General features: G+C 48.6%; 1 protein-coding gene across 1 annotated transcript in view; it reads left to right on the top strand.

The window, feature by feature from the left end:
• The first annotated feature begins 234 nt into the window (after positions 1-234).
• The window catches only part of RBFOX1 (RNA binding fox-1 homolog 1), a 1,384,890-nt gene continuing 1,366,812 nt past the window's right edge, over positions 235-18,312 (top strand). Inside the window, exon 1 of the mRNA XM_072942257.1 lies at positions 235-1,131. Within this exon, the coding sequence (XP_072798358.1) occupies positions 1,129-1,131 (3 nt within the window). The 5' untranslated portion in view covers positions 235-1,128. The remainder of the gene's footprint in view (positions 1,132-18,312) is intronic.

The raw sequence follows: 18,312 nt of genomic DNA, 5'->3' as shown, positions 1-18,312 counted from the left end.
AGGGGATGGTGGGGGGCGCTGGCGCTCAATGCGTGAGCCCACTTGGGACAAGGACTTGGGGATGCCAAGGGCCTGGGCTCATTACCCTCACTTCCAAATCTCACCCCGTCACCGCAGGAGACCGAGGCACTAGGTCGCGTGTCCGCCACCACCCGCTGGAATCCGGGGCTGCACGCGTGACCACGGCGGCGGCGCTGGCAGGGAGAGGGGGAGGGGGCGCTCCCTCGAGCTCGGGATTATTTTTGGCTCCGCAGCCGGGGCTGCTCGCCGCCTGTCGCGCGCGCTCACACACACTCACACACACACACAGAGACACGCGCGCACACGCACACACATATGCACATATTTTCTCGCTCGCTCTCTCGCCCTCCTTTGTTTATTTTCTAATCCATATTTTTGTTTGAGGATCTCTTCTTCACTCTCTCCCGCCTGCCTGCCGACGCTCTCGCGGGCCCACCGGGCGCACACCGCTCCCCTCTGTCACCCCAACCCTCCTCCCGGTCTCCCCGAGCGCGGGGTTTGAAGGTCACCTCCTTTCCACTCCCGGTGCGAGCCGCGCCGCCACCGCCTCCTCCAGCTGGAGCCGGCGGCACAGGCTGCGCTGCCCTGAAGTGGTTCTCGCAGCCGCGGCGGCAGCGGACGGAGCCCGGGGTCCGCGCAGGGTGGGGAAACCCGGCCTCGCGGAGGGGAATCCCTCCCGCTGCGCCCCGGCCCCCGGCTGCGCCCGCGGTGGGGCGGGGGCGCTCTGCCAGCCCGCGAGCGGCGGAGGCGTCCACCGCGGCCGGACCCACGCGTGCGCCTCCCGGGCGGGAGGAGGAAGGAGCGAGCTAGGCACCCCGCATCTGGAGGGGACAGCCGTGCGCCCCGCCCCTGCGTCCCGAGCCAGAGAACTCCGAGCCTCCCACCAGGCAGAGCGCGGAGGAGCGGACCGCGCGCCCCGGGACTGAGAAACCTTGCGCTCCAGACCCCCCTGGCCGTGGCCGGCGGGGCCCAGCGGTCCTGACCCGCGCCGCGCCCAGCAGCGCCCAGCCCGCCGCCCAGGCAGGGGCGCCAGGGCGGGGCTGACCTGCCAGCAAAGTTGCGGACAGCGTGGGAGAAGCCAGCACCCCCTTTCGCCGCCTCCAGCTCATGGTGAGTGTGGCTGGGGGTGCAGAGAGCGCAGGGGATTTGGAGGGTCTGGGGCCAAGCGGAAGGCGACCGGAGCCGGGCGCGCCGCGAGTTCTAGGTAAGTCCAGGCAGAGTCACCACCCCTGTGCCCTCCCTGACCTGGCCAAAGGAACCCACAGAGGGGACTCTCTGGGTCCTCGAGAGCGGGCTTCCTCTCAGCGCCAGGCTGGGTGCGCTGGACTGGGAACTTTTTTGGTGTCGTGGAGAAATCTCCCTGCACGTCCTCTCGGGGAGGGGGCAGCTGAGATCAGGAGCACCCTCACACCGCTCATCCTTCCAGAAGCACGCCCTTCCTGGCCTCAGGCGCCCCCAGGAACGCCCAGGCTGCCTCGTCTGTCCTCCTGGGAGCAAGTCCCAGGGACAGGGAGCAGCGGGAACCTGCCTGCGCACTTTGGTTAGGTTTCCTGGCCGGTTGGAAGCGTGCACTTAGTGCGCCCCGGGTCGCTGCCTCTCCATCGCCCTTCACTAGGTCTGAGGGAGGCGGCACCTCGTGGCCTGGGAGGGGGTTTAGAAGCACCGGACGCTTTGTGGGAGGCGGGGAGGAGGAGGGTCGCTGAGCTGGAGAGACCGTGTATGTGATGATGGGCACCGGGAGGGACGCCTAAAATGCCACTGCATTCGACCCCGGGAGGAGAAAGGGGCAGCCTAGGAACTCAGGACTTGGAAACTCCTGCTGCGCCTCTGGGTTTCTTTGGTGCCTTAGGGCACCTTCATCCTGGGAGGAAAGCCAGGCGGTAGCAGTTCTAGAGCAGGCCAGGGGTCGTCCCTTGTCGGCACCAATTTCCTAACTATAGAGGCGAGGGAGGGATTAGCTGGTCTCTGCTGCCGTATCCCTGCTGCCCCGGGAGCCACCTGATTGGGATGCACCTGGAGCCTTTGAGGCGTCAGTTCCTATGGTCCCGGCCAGCCCGGAAGCCGCCCACGCGGAAAGGGAGGGGAAGACCCCGACCCGCCTGGCCCAGGAGCCGCCAACTCCATTCCCCGCCGCCAGGGGATGGGGGTGCCCCTTGCTCCTGCGCCGCCAAGGGCCTGGGTGCACCTACTTACCTCGGAGCATTTGGGGCGGGGCTGCTCAAGTGTTTGGAAATCCGAGTCTGGCGGTGCAGGGAGCTGGTACCCCACCGCGGGTCTTCTCAGTTGAACTTGGAAAGAAGTGGGGGAGGTATCATGGAATAGCTTTGTCTGAGCTGCAACATGATACACTATAACTGGGATTTTCTTTTAAAATAATAATGATTATATATGTTTATTATTATTTTTAAATCCAATGCGCCAAGAGGCCTGGCCTTTTCAGTACAGGTTTAGGACACGCCCGGCCGGTGATCCCTCCCTGCCCCCTGTCCTAGTTCATCCACCCTCCATTTCCCATTTATCTTTGTTTCAAAGGAAAAGAGAGAGAGAGAGAGAGAGAGATGAGAGGGCCTGGATCCTTTCAATTTTTAAGTGACCACAGAGGGCTTGGCTGGAGCCACGGGTGAATTTATTTTTGGCCAAGGTCTTTTTCTTTAGAGGCAAGGACCTGGGCCCATGAAAGGTAAAGTGGGCTCCTGCAGGCGTTTCGAGGGCTAACAGTGGGGCTGCCTACAGACCTCCATGCTTTCTGAGCTCATCTGGGAAGCACTGGGGTCTGGGGGAATCCACTGTGTTTTTTTCTCAGTTAATTCATGGCTGAATTGGGTTAGGAAGAAACTGGCATCATCCTTTGCAATTTTTGACAGTACCATTAGTGTCCAGAGATAAGGCTAAGAAGCGTACAGGGCCCCTGGCTCTGCCACCTGTTCGCTGTATAACTTTGGGCAAATTACTTCACCTCTCTGTGCCTCAGTTTGTCCACCTGCCAGATGAAAGTTTCCGTGGTACTATTGGCCTCAGAGGGTTTGGGGGAGAATTAAACAAAGCAGTGAGTGCAGAGCAGGCTCTGGCACTTGGCAAGTGCCTGGGTGATGTTAGTTTTCTTTATTTTCTTTTATCAACTAGATTATTACTCTCTATTTTGAGTCTTATGACACCTGGTGGGATAGAAAAGCCAGGCAGCTTCCCCTACATGCACGCACTTCGTTTTAAACAACAAATCAAATGGAAACAGAAAGGGAGGTTAATCGTAAATGGAGTTTTCTCAACAGAAACCTCAGTCCCTCCAACCCTGACCTGCCCTCTTCCACTCTGCACATGTCCTAAGGAGGATCAGCGACATGCCGCCCACTGGCTGGAATGTAGGTTGGTGGCATTTGACAACAGCTCAACAGGCACCTGTACCCTGAAATTAAGTTTTTACAGCTGTTGTGCGTTTTTTTTTTCCTTCAATCAGCAGAAAGGCTTGCTTCCCCTCAGCTTCCTGGGATGGAAGTACCATCTTAGTAAACCCCAAATTTTCCTAGGAACATGCTGTCTTTAAAGTCACCCCGTGATCTCAGAGTTTTCCACTCAGAAACGAGCCAAAACGTGGGTCTGGGCAGATTCCTTCTCCTGGAATTGACCCACTCTGCCCTATTTTCTCTTCATGATAATTGATGCTATTTTTTTACCTCCTCCTCTAATGTCTGAGCACAGGCCTCTTCGACATCCTCACGTCTCTGATGACTTTTTTTAAAACAAATTTAGCATTTTCAGTTCAAGCCATACCAAACCATTACATTTTATAAAATTCCTTTCAGATAAGGTTTTTTTTTTCCTCCAGGAAATTGGGTCTGCCCTGTAAAAATATGTCTGACATCTCACCTTTCCAAAAATTAGACCGTTTTATTTGCATCCTTTAAGCTGATGTGTAGAGTAATGAACACATTCCAAGAGGGAAATGGTATCTGACACAGAAAATACTTTGGGGACGCAGCGGTTTCCCAGCGGCGGGTGTGAAGACTATTGAAATCCAAGTGCATTTGCTCTGAAGGACAAGTTCATCTCCCTTCTGCCACCCACCCGGCACGGGAGCCACGCAGGAAGCCTGCTCCACAGATTAACACCAGGTGACTTTGCCCAAATCATCATGTGACACATTCTCTTTCCCCCACATTGCCCGAGGTAAAACTTTTTTGGGCCAAAGACCTCAGACATGGAAATGATGTTTTTAAAGAAGTTTTGAGGTGCTCCCCGATGATGCCTGCCTCCATTATTTAAAATCCTGCCTCGAGGCACAAGTATAAATATTAAAACTTTAATTAAAGAATAATCGGCGAGGGAGCTTCAAAACGAGGGGCACCAGGCTCTTTCAGATGACTTCCCCAGAGAACCTGGTTAGACCAGGTTGTTTGGTCTGAGGGTTCTTAGGAAAATGACACATGGAGTTATAAGGAGAGACAGCCATCCCCATAGCTGTGGTTGCTCTGAACACCATCATTACTAGTGGTTTGTCATTGGTTACCGGTCATAAGAGATGTGGGTAACTGTTGCCTATTACTGTGGATGGGGGTGTCTCTATTGGGGGAGGAGTGACTAATGCAAGAAATGTTTATCCAAAACATGCCACACATCAGATGTTCCGCTTGGGGAACAAGGCCTGTGAGAACATTGCCCCCTCGGGGCAAGCTTCTTTGGTGGTGGGGGAAGCCAGACAATAAGCAAGGGATGGTATTACATTTTTATGAGGATAATGACAAGGGTTACAGAAATGATAGTGTGACAATATGATAAAGAGTGATGTGGAAGGGCTTTTGGAGGGGGAGAGATCTGAGCTGAGATCTAAGTGAAAAGAAGCGTTTTGAGGTGTATCAAGGGATACATTCATCCAGTGTTTCCTGAGCACCTACTGTGTGCCATGCACTATTCAAAGCACTTAAAATACACAGTGATCAGATGGAACATCCCTTCTAGAGTGTTTTTCTACCTGTAGAGCATTTCAGAGAGACAGAACAGCAAGTGCAAAGGCCCTGAGGTTGAAACGATAACATTATAGGGATGAAGTTGGGTCCTATAGGCCCCTGAGGCCTGATAAGGAGTCTGGCTGTTCTTCCAATGAAGCCTTTGGAACATTTTATGCAGAGACCAGCCATGATATATTTATGGCTTACACATTGTGGGACACACCGTCAGATTTTTCTAAGAAGAGTAAATAAACAAGCATGCCTTCCTGGCCAGCCAGAGTTTGTCTCTAAGTTTCAGTCAATCTCCATAATCAGATTTGGTCTGTGGACTTTCTGGCATCTGGAAGGCTAAGCACTATAGCATCTAAGAAATTCAACTTTTTTACCTCTCTCCTTTGGGAACTTAGAACCAAATCCTTCATCCAAGACAGGAGATTAGTTTATAGGGAAAAGGAACTCCAGGTTTCTCAGTAGTCCTCATTGTGTGTGGCTGAACGCTAGCAGGTATCTGTATACATTATCTATTTAGTTCTTTCCCTAACCATCCCTTCAAAGAGGCAGCATGCTCCCCCTCCCTCGAGCCCCATCACACACACACACACTATTCCCACTGGCTTGGCTAACATCTCTCCTGCATACAGATCCCTGTTTTTGATCATCTATTCTAGAAGCTTCCTTTTCAGAATGTGGCTGTATTTTTCTCCCACGAGTGGGTGTGATGATGCAGATTGACAGGCAGAAGTCAGTTGCTTCCCAAGAGCTCTGAGCGCCCCTGGCAATTGTCCATCTTTGCAGGCTCTCCTGGCCTTGGACGGTGGTAATAAGGTTTGAAGGAGTGTTTGGACATCTAGACTGTTCAACTTTCTCCCCACATCTGACCCCCCAGACCCATCTCTCTTTATCTCTCCACAGCCCTGGAACTCTGTCAGTGCCTGTTAGATGAGCTGCGATGTTAATAGTAAGTTTTTGTATTTTGACCGCTTCCTGGACAACACAAGCTGTGCTGAGCGCTGTCTGCGTGGCTGTGTGTGGCTGTGTCTTCCTGGCCTGGAATGGTCTTCCCCTGCCCCCAGCCCCATGGCTCACCCTGCTCACTCCCTGCTCATCCCTCAGGTTACAAGTCGGAGGGCCCTTGGCTAGGGAGACCCTCCGTCTTTCCCGTGTGGATTCCCCTTCCTCACAGCCATCCCAGGAGCAGCTTTGGATTTATTTGAGTGGTTCTGTTTTAATCTTTCTCTCACTCCACCCGGTGGTGAAGTCAGGTGGCCGTGCACACACCTGGTTCGGACATCACGGCGTCCTTGGCCTCTAGCAGGGTGCTTGGCCCGGAGTAGATGCTAGATAAAGAGATAATGAGTGATTCCACGGGCCCCTCCTAGTGCACTTTGAGATGGAGTCTTTTCCTGTCCCTGTTTTGTAGATGGACACTGAGGTGCAAGGAGGCATGAGGTGGTTTGTCTCAGGGCGCCACAGGCGGTAGGTGGCACACGCAGGGTCTGGAACCTGCTGGTCTCAGGCGGTAGCCTGTGATCCTGACCGCTCTGCGCACACTTCCTCTTTTCCTCTTTTGCTGCCTTTGTGAGATGCTAGGGAGGGAGGAGGCAGTGCCTTGCAGTGGTTAGGGGGCCCTTGGTGCTTAGCTTTAGAAGCTCTGAGCAGTGATGCTCAGCCTCTCCGAGGCACGAAAGGAAAACAGAGCATTTGTTTCAGTAGAAATGTCACGACACTTCCTTGTCGTCGTATGTGAGTGGGCCATGCTGGGGGTCTGCACTGGCGTCATCTGACTCCTCCTCTTCTCGGAGCCCTAAGGCCTGGGGCTGCGTAGAGCACCTCTGGCCCCTGTCTCTGGGCTCGCGCGCTCAGTGTGACTTCGCAGGGAGTGCCAAGGCCACCTGTTGGCTGCGGGCAGTGTTGGGGTATCATCCCCTCCAGGCTAACATCGCTCTGATGACCACTCAGGGGGCGGTTGGCCCACCATGACCCACTCCACTGAAGCATCGCCATCTGAATCTGCTCCTCTTTTGTGTTCTCTGAGAACAAAATTAGACCTTAACTAGCAAAACAGGTCAACTTGTGCGGTCACCTTGCTCCTGGCGAGGTCAGTCTTCTACTCAAGATGGTTCTTTTCTGTGAACTTTAGGACTAGAGCGAGTCGGCAGTGAGGGTTGGGTTTAGGTTTTTGAAATTGTCTTCTTCGTATCAGCTTCTGTTCCCCAGGAGCTTCCATTTGCTGGAAGCACCTTCTGGGCCAGGGCACAGGGAAGAATGCTTTGCACACATCATTGCATTAACTCTTTATCGCAAACTTTATTATCCCCATTTTACAGATGGGACTATGGAGGCCCGAGTTCTAAGCTGAAGACTCAAGCAGTTGCTTGCAGAGTCCTGGGCTTATCTCTTGTTCTCTGCTCTGGGTGGGCATGTTGGGTATTGAGGGCACCCGGAGGAACCATCCTAAGACATTTGGGAGGTAGGAGGTAATGTCAAGCTACGGTTAGGATTTCAGTCAGACGGTCCAGCTTCAAATCCTAGCTCTTTGCCCTGCCAACCCTGTGCCCCTTGTTCTTACTTAGCCTCTCTGAGCCTCAGTCTCCCCGTTTGGAGATAATAATAATTCCTTCGTTGCAGGGTCAGTTTGATCACTAATCAGCGCTGAAAATTATTTTTAGCAAAGTGCCTGGCACAGAGTGTGCGTTTACTAGTGGTGCCGGCTATAATAATGGTGACAATTATTGTTACCTTTTAATAATAATTGTATCATTATTTTTGTTGTGCTTTGCTGTCAGAAGTTCCCTGTCCTTCAAGGCAGCAAACTGGGCCCCGAATGTGAGTTCCTGCATTTCCCTCTTGGCTGTAACCGAGATGATAAATTGAGAGTGAAGGGGGAGAACCCAGCATGGCTGCAAGTGTGTAGCGGAGGGAGCTGACAGACCTGAGTCCCTGTGTGGAGTTCCGCCTGCAGAGGACTGCTGACAGCGGCCATATGCATGGGCTCTGATTGATTGGCAGAGAGAAACACTAGTATATTAGACTCGTTATGAAAAGTGACAGAGCAGGGAACCGAGAGGCTGATTCAGCAGCAGTATCCCTGGCCAGATCGCGGTGGTACCAGCCGCGGGTCTGCTTCCCATGGGACAAGCCCTCATCTTGATCCTGGGGTCGTTGTTGGTGTTCCAGAGTGAGTGTCTGCAAGATGCTCCGGGCTCGGGCCTCTCCTTCTCGGGTCTTTCTGAAGGGAAGGCTGGCCATGGCATAGCTCGCCATCACGGCATCGTGAAAAACACACCGTTCCCTTGGGCGGCCTTAGAAAGCTGAGTCCAGGTCAGGTTACTTTGCTGATTGCGAAAGCTGGTAAGAGGATGGAGGTTGACACACAGAGGTTCCCAAAGGGGAGGGAAATAGTTCTCGTTTGCAGGGGTTGGGAAATTTCAGGAGTTTCTCTGGGGAGGGAAAAAGAGGAGGTTCATGACCTCTCTTTAAGAACATAAGGCTCTTCACTGGGAAGGTTTCTCATTTCCGATTTGGAGAATTTGGTCAGTCTGAATTACAGCAGGTAGGATGCTGGCTCAATAGGGAAAAAAAAAAAAAGCCTTGCCTTTCAAGACGATGACACATTGACCTAAGCTAACGGAGTTATTTTGGAGTCAGAAAAGCTCTGAGAAGTCCAAACTCCCTGAGAACAAACGTGTGAGAGGACACAGGCTTTGGATCCATGCATACCTAACTTTTGAATCTGGATTCTGCAGTTTCTAGCTGTGCAGCCTTGGGCAAGTTACTGTACCTCTCTGAGCCTCCGTTTTCCGATCTATTAAAACACGAATGATTCTGCCTCTCTCACCAAGGATTGATGCTCCAGAGTGAGGTAAGTTAAGAGCTAATACACAGACTTCTAAAAGTCCCTCTTCATTTACCTTGTAATATGCAGACAAGGATTTCTCACCCCAAGACTCTTTGATACAAAAGTTTCTATAGTTAATGTGCCTGTGGTTTCATGGAAAGATCTTTTGTTTTCTAGTGAGCTTTTGTTTGTTTTGCACATGAAACTTACATAGGTTTAGTCTGTGTGAACTTACAGTAACCTTTGGAAGTACATAATGAGTTCAAAGAGCTGTTCCCCACTGCGCCACAAATTCAGTTCTGCTGAATTGTGCTTTGCAGCTGTCAGCCTATAATGATATTAGAAGAAAGCCATTCGATGTGATATTTTAAAAAAAACAGGTATGATGCATACACACAGAAAGAGAACAGACCATTTAGACCACAGTTTAGGAGTGGTTACAGCTGAGTCTAACACGTGAAATGCAAAGAATGAAATATTGCTGAAAACAAATGAGGAGGACCAAGAAAGATAACAAGCTGTGAAGCATTCACAGTCCCTGCTGTTAATGGCCGTCTTGATATTTGAGGGCTCTGTGGGCTGTCGTTGTGTTCTTTCTGGTTTCAGGGTCATAAAAAGTTCCTTCTTTCCAGAGGTACTGATTGGTATTCATGCACCAGACACTCTTTAAGTGGCACAAAGGAACTTGTTCCCTTTTCCTAGAGCCTGCCAGGAGGCTCAGAGACGATTTTACAGTCCAGTCTTGACAGGGTATAGGATTTGCTAGCATAGGTTTTATATATTAACTTTACTGTTGACTCCAGTTTTACTTCTCTGCCTTTAATTTTCACTGTTTCTTGTAATTTGTGCTTGTTTCATCTTTTTAGAAACAATGGTCTTTGTAAGACACCTAAAATAAACATGTGTAAGATAAGTGGGAGTTGGGAGGCAGAAAGGAGTAAGTTGCAGGAATTCCTGGAAACAGGACCATAGAGTGCAATGCTGGGCGTCCTGAGCTAGGCCTGGAGTAAAGGAATGCCGTCTGGAGTCCCAGCAGTGCAAATGGACATTCTTTCTTATTTTCTCCCTTTTCTTCTTAAAAACAGCATTATTTAAGACATGTGGGGTTGTTTTTATGGGGTCATCCATCGCCTTTCTCGTGCACTTGGTAAACATTTCAGACCCAGGCTCCATTTCAGGCTCTGCATCAGGCACTGTTTTATTTGGATGGTATATTAACTGGTGCCCAAGACCAACAAGATCTCTGCCTCCTGAAGCTTATCCCCGAGTAGGAGACACCAGCACACATCATGAAAACCAATGCCTGGACCATATAATTATCCATTATAATAAGTACGAGGATGGCAGCAAGACAGGGCACTAATGTACTAACAAGGTGAATGGCCAGATTGGGGTGGAGGGTGTGGGAAGGTCGCTCCAAGGAGAGACGTTTATGACATTTAAGCTGAGACCTGGAGAATGACAAGGACCAAGTTCTGCAAAACGAGGAGGCGGAGAGAGGGCAGGAGAGCATGGAGGCTGGAGGCACGGGTGTGCAGAAGCCCCTGGGGGAGGGGAGCGCTCTGCTCGTCCTGCAGACTGTACGGTGGCCTCCGTGCCTGGAGCAGGGGGAGCAGGGGAGTTGGAGGAGCTGCAGAGGCCACAATATGTCGCCTGTTCTTGAGATCTCGTGTTCTTTCTTTTGGGAATGGATAAGGTCTTTGCTGGAACCGTTACTCGTGGATGTGTTATCCATGTGTTACTCTCAGGGCGGGAGAACAGCTGCTGGGAGCACCTCTGGGGGAAGGGTGATGTGTATGCGCCTGTGAGCCTGCAGTGTAGTGCGTGCATGTGAGTGTGTTGTGCATGTGAGCGTGCACGTGTGGATGTGCACGCTGGGTGTGCATGTTTATGCATGCATGTGCGTGTGTGTGGTGCAGGAGGAAGGGAGGGCGCAGTGGGTGATGGGATGTGATGGGATGGATGTGATGGGTCCGACTGGGGAACCCGCATGAACAAGGAGCCGGGTGTCTGGGCGTTCTGCTTATAACGTCCCCAGGGTGTCGCTGTGTTTAGACTCTCATCCCACTACTCAGGCAGCCCCTCTGTTTTGTAGGTACATTCGGTGACTGACACATCTTAGGAGGGAGAGCCAGACCCCAACTCTATGAACACCTCTTCACAACGTCCTACAGAGAACACAGATTTCTCTCCTTCACCTTAGACCACCTCTCAATTGCCGCCTCCTTGGCTGCATGTCACCGTCAGAGATTTAAAAATAACCGCTTTGGGAATTTCAGCATTTTGGAGTCTCTTTTCAAAGCCTTGCCCTAGCCCAACAGAGCTACCTTTGCCTCTTGTCTGAAGTCACCGTGTTGGGCGCCCTCCCTTCCCATTCGTGTTTTTGGTTTTGCTGCCTCGTTTGTCTGACATCCCTCCCTCGCTAGTCTGGGAAACGGGAAGGCTCCGTTCTACATTCCTTGTTCTGCCGGCGGCTTCGGGAGAGGGTGTGACCCTGGCCCCTCCTGTGTAGACCGTTTGGAGACGAGGATCGGTGGAATCCCCTTTTATAGAAACAAAATCAAGGGAAATGGCTCACAGGATTTAATTTGTCTCCATCCTAACTCTTCTACTTATTAAAGAAAAAAAAAGTAAAATTATGCAACCCCCTGGGCTGCAGATTGCTCTCCTGAAAGAGGGAGGGAATCCACTCCAGGGGAAGAGGCTCCTGGGCTCTCATTCCTTGATGATCTGCTCTTTACATAACTTTAGGGAGCACATTGGGGTATGTTAATTTCGGTTAGCCACGATTGGGCCTCAGCTCTCGAGAACAAATGGAGAGCAGTGTCTGGAACAAACGCTTGTCTTAAAAAAGTTTATGAAATGCCAGCAGATGTCACTGTGCCCTTGCCATTTTAGTTTTTTTTTTTCCCCTCCTTTTAACTTTTTTAAAGCAACATTAATTATTTTCAGTAGTGGAAAAATAAAACCCCACGACAAAACACAAGTATGTTGTCCTACAGTCATCGATTAAGAGACCATGAAGGATTTTTTTTTTAAGGTCTGGAGGAAGCCAGCAGAACTCATTTCATAGGTGAATCCTCTAAATCACCTAACTGTGTAATATAATTGTCTTTTCCCAGAATAGTGTTTTGAGAATTCAAAGCCTAGTGTAAGTTTTATTTTTTTCCTCTTTCCCTCTAAGCCATTGTTCGGAAGCTAATAATAGCCCGGGAACCAGCTCAGTGTCTGAGAACCAACTGGTTCTGCTAATTGATACAGCTCTTCATTTGAAACCTAGAGTTTGCAAAAAGAGGGTGGAGGGAAGGCTGGGGGTCTGAGTCTCACGATCCATCGTCTGAGTTATAATGAGAACCTCTGGCAATTTTCATTGTTGTCGTGAACACAGCTAAGTGCGTGCTGATAGTCAGTTACTCTTTTTGGATTAAAAACTGGGGGCATCAATACAGAAAAAGATTCGACCAAAGTACTTACAATTATTTTTTTTTTTAAGCGAAGGGTGATTTGCCCGCATTTACAAAAGACAAGTACAAAAGAAATAAGCTTGTTTCTAGGCGGGGAATGAGATCTTTAACAAGGCATAGTTGGTGCTTAACTTTATTTATTTAATAGTTTAGATGAAAATGGTACAATATTAAAAAAATGCAAGACTATGCCAAGAAAAATGTATTTCCCTTCCACTCCCCTCCCAGCTCACCAGAGACAACTGCTGTCATGGTTTCTCACGTGTCCTTTCATAGATCTGTTACGCACATACAGACATTTACGCCAGTAGGAGGTATTATAAGATACGCATAATTCCACTATTGGCTTTTTTTTCAATTTAAGGATGTATCTTAGGGATTATTCCATATCCATACAAAATCCCTCCATTTTATTGATGGGTGTGTAGTCTTACATTGCACATATTTACTCTGCATTATTTAGTCAGTCTCCTTCGGTGGATCATTATGGCATTTCTAACATTTTGCTGTCAAAGTGTGGCATTGCATACCCTTGACCACCCCTACTTCCCCACGTGTAAGTCTGTCTGGAGGCTAAATGCCTAGACATGAAATTGGACCAGAAGAGACGGGCCTTTCACTTTTACAGACGCCGCCAGCCTCCTGCTTCGCCTGGCGTGTGCCCTGGCATCGCAGTGGGTGACAGAGTTTCCACGGAGTCTTGTTGTGTTTCTGGTTCCAGTTCTGACTTGGTGGCCGCAGGGCAGGCGTGTGACCGTGGCACACGTTTACCTGTTGGCGTGTTGTGTAGGTCTTGTTATTCCCGTTTTTGGCTAACACTTTCCACCTGCCCAGGACTTTGCAAGAGCTTTCATTCCATTTTCACATTTTGTCCCCGCTGTCACCCCTGTTTCAGAGCTGGGGATGTGCTGGCCGAGAGAGGGAGGTCAAGCCACGTGCAGTGGGGACAGAGACACGGATTTGAGGCGCCTGATAGCTGATGTCAGGGCACTCTCCTTTCAGGGGGTTTTGCCTCTGATCAGGCACACCCATTGGGTCCCACCATAGGGTGGGGGAGTGGGCTCCCCTCCCGCAAACATCAGTCCAGGAAGACACCGCAGGGTGCACTCACGCTCCATTCTGATGCCAGCGATGCTTCCCAACACGACTTTGTCTTTTCAAACGTAGTTTAGGAACGTCTGTGAAAAATTGCCTGGTAAAATAGACTTATAAAAAATCACGCTCTCAAGTGCAGCCCAGCTTATGTATTATGCAGTCTTCCTATTCGTGCATTTTCACTCAGTGCTCAGGATGCTCTACATCAAAATGGCAGGCGCGAGGCCCGCGCGACACCGCCTCCCTCTCCGGGTACGTGGCAGACATTGGTAATCAATTCCTTGCCCCCCTCTTCAGAGACACTTCTTAGAATCCGCAGTACATCACTTCAGGCATCTACTCTCAGCCAATTGGAATTACTATGTGAAATGAAATTTATGTGCCATCCCTATTACACGGTGCCTTTTTGGCGGAGAAGAAGGATTAGGCCTTCCAAAGAGGCAGGCTTATCATGCGGTATTAGCTTATTTTTCCGTTACTCCAAGAAAAGTACTTGATGGATATGAAGAAATGTCTATTCTTAAGGCATTTGGAGTGAATATCCTATTTCATAACAATAATTGGGCACTTGGGAATGCATCGATGTCCTGGGCATTTTACATCTGCTCCCCTCTTGCAGGCTGTCGTTTGTATCGTAACATCCCCCTCTCCGCTGCCAAAAATAATCCCCTCCCTTTAAAGCTCTGGGAGGCAGCCAGCCGAGGGTGAAACGAAATGCTTTGTATACAATGGAACGGAGACAATTCCCTTAGCAAAGGACGTTCAGAAGCTGTGGGATATTATTGGAACTGTGTCACTTCTCAGCATGGGGCATGCGAGGAAACTTTAAAGAGAAAAGAAACTTGGCCATCCAAGACTTCCAAAAGTCGAATCGGATTTATAAAGGCACCGAGGCCAGGGCTCAGGGAACGGAATGTATGTCTAAAATGTGAACATGCTTTTAGGTGGTACCTTGTAAGCATCCCTTTTAGCATCATGTTTTATTTCTTCTTTGCTCTGGGGAGACATGGGGGATTCTGCCTAAATTATTTGCGTAGATTCAGTAATTTGCATAACCTACATGTAAATACCCACTGCTGAAATAGTTTTTAACTAGTCTCCTGTTTCAGATCCTGGGAAAACAGATAAAAATAATGCTGGGAAGACAAAGCACTCTGTCCGAGGGCCTCTTTTTCCTCCTCTGGGGCAGATGATAATGTTTTTCCTTCTCCACATTTAGATGGTTTAGTCTCTGTGAGATAAGAACCAATATGACACATGATTGTCTCACATTTCCTCTTTTGAGAAAGGAATTCCCACCTTGGGGGCCACCAGTGGACTCAGAGACTTACTGAAATTGTATTCAGAGTTGTAAGGACAAATGTTTTTACTTGGATAGAAGGCCCATAGCTTTTCTTTTTTTTTTTTTTTTAATTCAAGTTCGCAATGAAATTATCAGCCCAAAATACAATTCATGCTGAGGTATTAACCAAAACACCTGTAAGAATCCCAATAACAATGTCGTAATATACTTAATACCCCTGGATCAATGACTTTGGTGATAACTGAAATCAGAAAGTCTTTCCTGAAACTTCCGGGGGTTCGAGCCGTGTGCATGGATGTTTGCTTGGGGAGATTTGCAGCATTTGTTGTAAAGTTCTTGCAAGGTAGACTTCCTAGTACAATGTTGAACGATAGTGCTCAGTAATCTAGTGATAATTTATGCTTATTTTTCAATCACACGAAGTTAGTAGAATACTCGCACTGGTTACCCCTGATTGTTAAAAAAAAAATGGAAGTGCAAATTTCTCTTCAGTGATGCAAAATACGAATGAGAAGACTTGCATTTTGGCTTCTCAGGGGCCCATCATGAAGACTTTTATGTACTTGGACATCGTAAATCACTGTTCTAGGAGTTGAATGGGAGCTGAGGGCCCTCGCATAGGATCTCCATTCAACCAATATCCCCACTTTAATGAGTGGCTCTAAAAACCATATTTTCTGATTTTTTTCATTTTTTTAAGTTATCAGCAGGTTCGAGACACCCACACATGCACACACACACCCCACACACAGATATGCATAGTGCACACACATACATTCACTTATGAGTGTGTTAGACCCAAAACTGTATTTATTTACCCTGGTCGTTGTGTAAGTCGGTACCCCTGTCTGCCCAACTTTAGATTATCACTGTTAGATAAAATGTAGTGGTCTTTGGAAACCTCTTCATTGGCCAGCCTATTTGGAGAGAGGTCCATCAGCTATTATCCATTTTAGGCAATATACATATATTTTTGCGGCACTTTGTAGGAAGTGTTTTGACCCCCCCCCCCATTTTATTAAGCAAAATAAGTTAATTTGAATGAAACGCCTTTCATATGCTTTTAGAGCTTTGATTTTTTTTACTTGGATGAATTCTGCAGAAAAGTTAAGCAGGATCATTTCCCACCTGAGCTGGAGTTTGGTTATTCTTCGTATTTGACATCACGCCCCAGCTACCCCCATGGATTCGAATGGCTGTGGTTTTCCACTGGACCCTTGCCAAGTGGCATCTTTGATTTTCGGTGCATCAATTTCTGCATGTGGACAAGCAATATAATATCACACACCAGCCAGTGTTCTGGTCTCTCTTCATGCATCCTGGTTTGCAAAAAAAAAAAAAAAAAGTAAAAAAAAAATGCTGAATTCCACAGAAAGTTTCCACTTCCCAGACCAAGCTGTGTGCAGAGCAGGGAGAAGAGACCAGATGGCCAGTGGGTTGAAATCAGTGGAGAACCAGCTGGGAGGCCTGAGAGGGCACTTCCTCCTCCACTTCCCTGGGAGCCCCGTCAGGGCAGGTCCTGGAGCTCTGAGCAGGACAAAAGGCATTAGTGTCAAGACCTCTGTCTGGCTCACCGGACACTTGGACAAATAGGAGTTGGACTGGAAGCTGGCAGAAGGGCTGAGGACAGCTCTTAGCTTCCTGCTTGTTTGGGAGGAAAAAAAAAAGTGCCAGCGTGACAGAAGGGTTGAGGGGAAAATGCTGATGAACAGGAAATAACCGTATTTCCCTGCGTTAGCAGCAGCTTGGAGACTGAAGTTCTGTGATGAGGGCACATGATTTGGGTCGTTTTAGATCCCAAAGGCAGGAATTTTTTTTTTCCATGTGAAGTGAAACCTTTACCACCAAATAATTAAGCATTTCTTAGACAGCCAACTTCTGCCACCGTGATTCCTAAGCCCTGGATTGACACCAGGTGTGTTCGTTTATTTTGAGGAAAGCAACACACTTTTCACATTTTCTCATCCCTAATTAATTATTTAAACGTGTTTTCATAGCTCTCCCTTTTTGGGTGGGTGTATTAGTTATCTATTGCTGCAGAAGAAATGAACCCCAAACTTGGCAGCTTGAAACAACAAGCATGGGGTACCTTGCATGGTTTCTGCAGGTCAGGATTCTGGGAGCAGCTCTGCTGGGTGGTTCTGCTGCAGGGGCTCTTGGGAGATTTCAGTCAAGAGGCTGGTGGCGTCTGTCATTATCTGAAGGCACAACTGTGGCTGAAGGATCTGCTTCCATGTTCACTCATGCTTGTTCGCAGGCCTTAGTTCCCTGATGACGTATTGGACAGAGGCTTCATTTCCTGGTCATATGTGTGTCTTTGTAGAGTTGCTTACAACCTCGTGGCTTTCTTCCCCTATAGCAAGAGGGGTGCGTGTGCGTGTGCATGCGTGTGTGTGTGTGTGTGTGTGTGTGTGTGTGACAGAGAGCAAGTCCCAGTGACTTTATTTTAGGTACAATTTCCTGTATTATGAACAGCCTGCATTCGTGTAGTACATTTGTCACAATTGGTGAACCAGTATTTATACATTTTTATTAACTGAAGTCCGTAATTCACATTAGGGTTCATTCTTCCTGTTGCACAATTCTATGGTTTTCCCCACTTTTTTTGATTATGGTAAGGTACACATAACCTAAAATTTTTAACCATTTTGGGGTTCACAGGTCAGTGATATTAAGTCTATTTGTATTGTCTGAAATCATCACCACCATCTGTATCGATAGCTGTTCTCATTTTGCAGAGCTGAAACTCTATACCCATTAAACAATACATTCCTGCCCCTCCTCCCCCAGCCCTGGCAACCACCCTTCTGCATTCTGTCTCTGTGATTCTGTCTACTCTAAGCACCTTGTATAAGTGGAATAATGCAGTGTTTGTCTTTCTGTGACTGGCTTATTTCACTTAGCACAGTGTCCTCGAGGTTCAGCCATGTGTTGTAGCATGTGGTGGGTTTCTCTTGTTAAGGCTGAATAATATTCCATTGTCTACACAGGCTACGCTTTGCTTAGCCATTCATCCATTGCCAGACACTTGAGTTGCTTCTACATTTTAGCTACTGTGACAATTGTGTTGAATTGCTAAATGCATAATGTCATGCATCATACACCATAGAGAATAGTTTCACTGCCCTAAAAAATCCCCTGTGCTTCATCACGCCCCCTCCCCCTCCAAGCCCCTGGAAACCACTATCTTTTTACTGTTTTGCCTTTTCCAGAATGTTCTGTAGTTGGAAGCATACAGTATGCAGCTTAACAGTTTTTATGACCTAGACTCAAAGTCATACAGCGTCATTTCTGACTTCTTCTATTTGTTGGAAGCTGGTCCAGCCCACATTCAAGGAGTGGATAATTAAGTTTCACCACTTAAAGTGAGGAATATTACAAAATTGGTAGGCATATTTTTAAACACCACAGTGAAGAAGATGAGACCAGATGTGTCAGCATTTACTGAGCATCTGCTATGTGCTGGGCACCATCCTTGTGTTTTATATGCACTGTCTGTCTAACCTTTGCACAGATGCCATGAGGTTGCTGTCCTATTTCTCATTTCCATCTTCAGGTGGCAGGACTGCGACTCACCCAGGTTGTACATCCTGTAAGTGGCACAAGCAAGACTCACACTCAGGTCTGCTGAAACCAAAGTCTACATTT

Source organism: Vicugna pacos, chromosome 18, assembly GCF_048564905.1.
Source record: "Vicugna pacos chromosome 18, VicPac4, whole genome shotgun sequence".
NCBI lineage: Eukaryota > Metazoa > Chordata > Mammalia > Artiodactyla > Camelidae > Vicugna > Vicugna pacos.
Note: the sequence above shows the minus strand (reverse complement) of the source record. Positions and strands in the feature narration are given on the sequence as shown.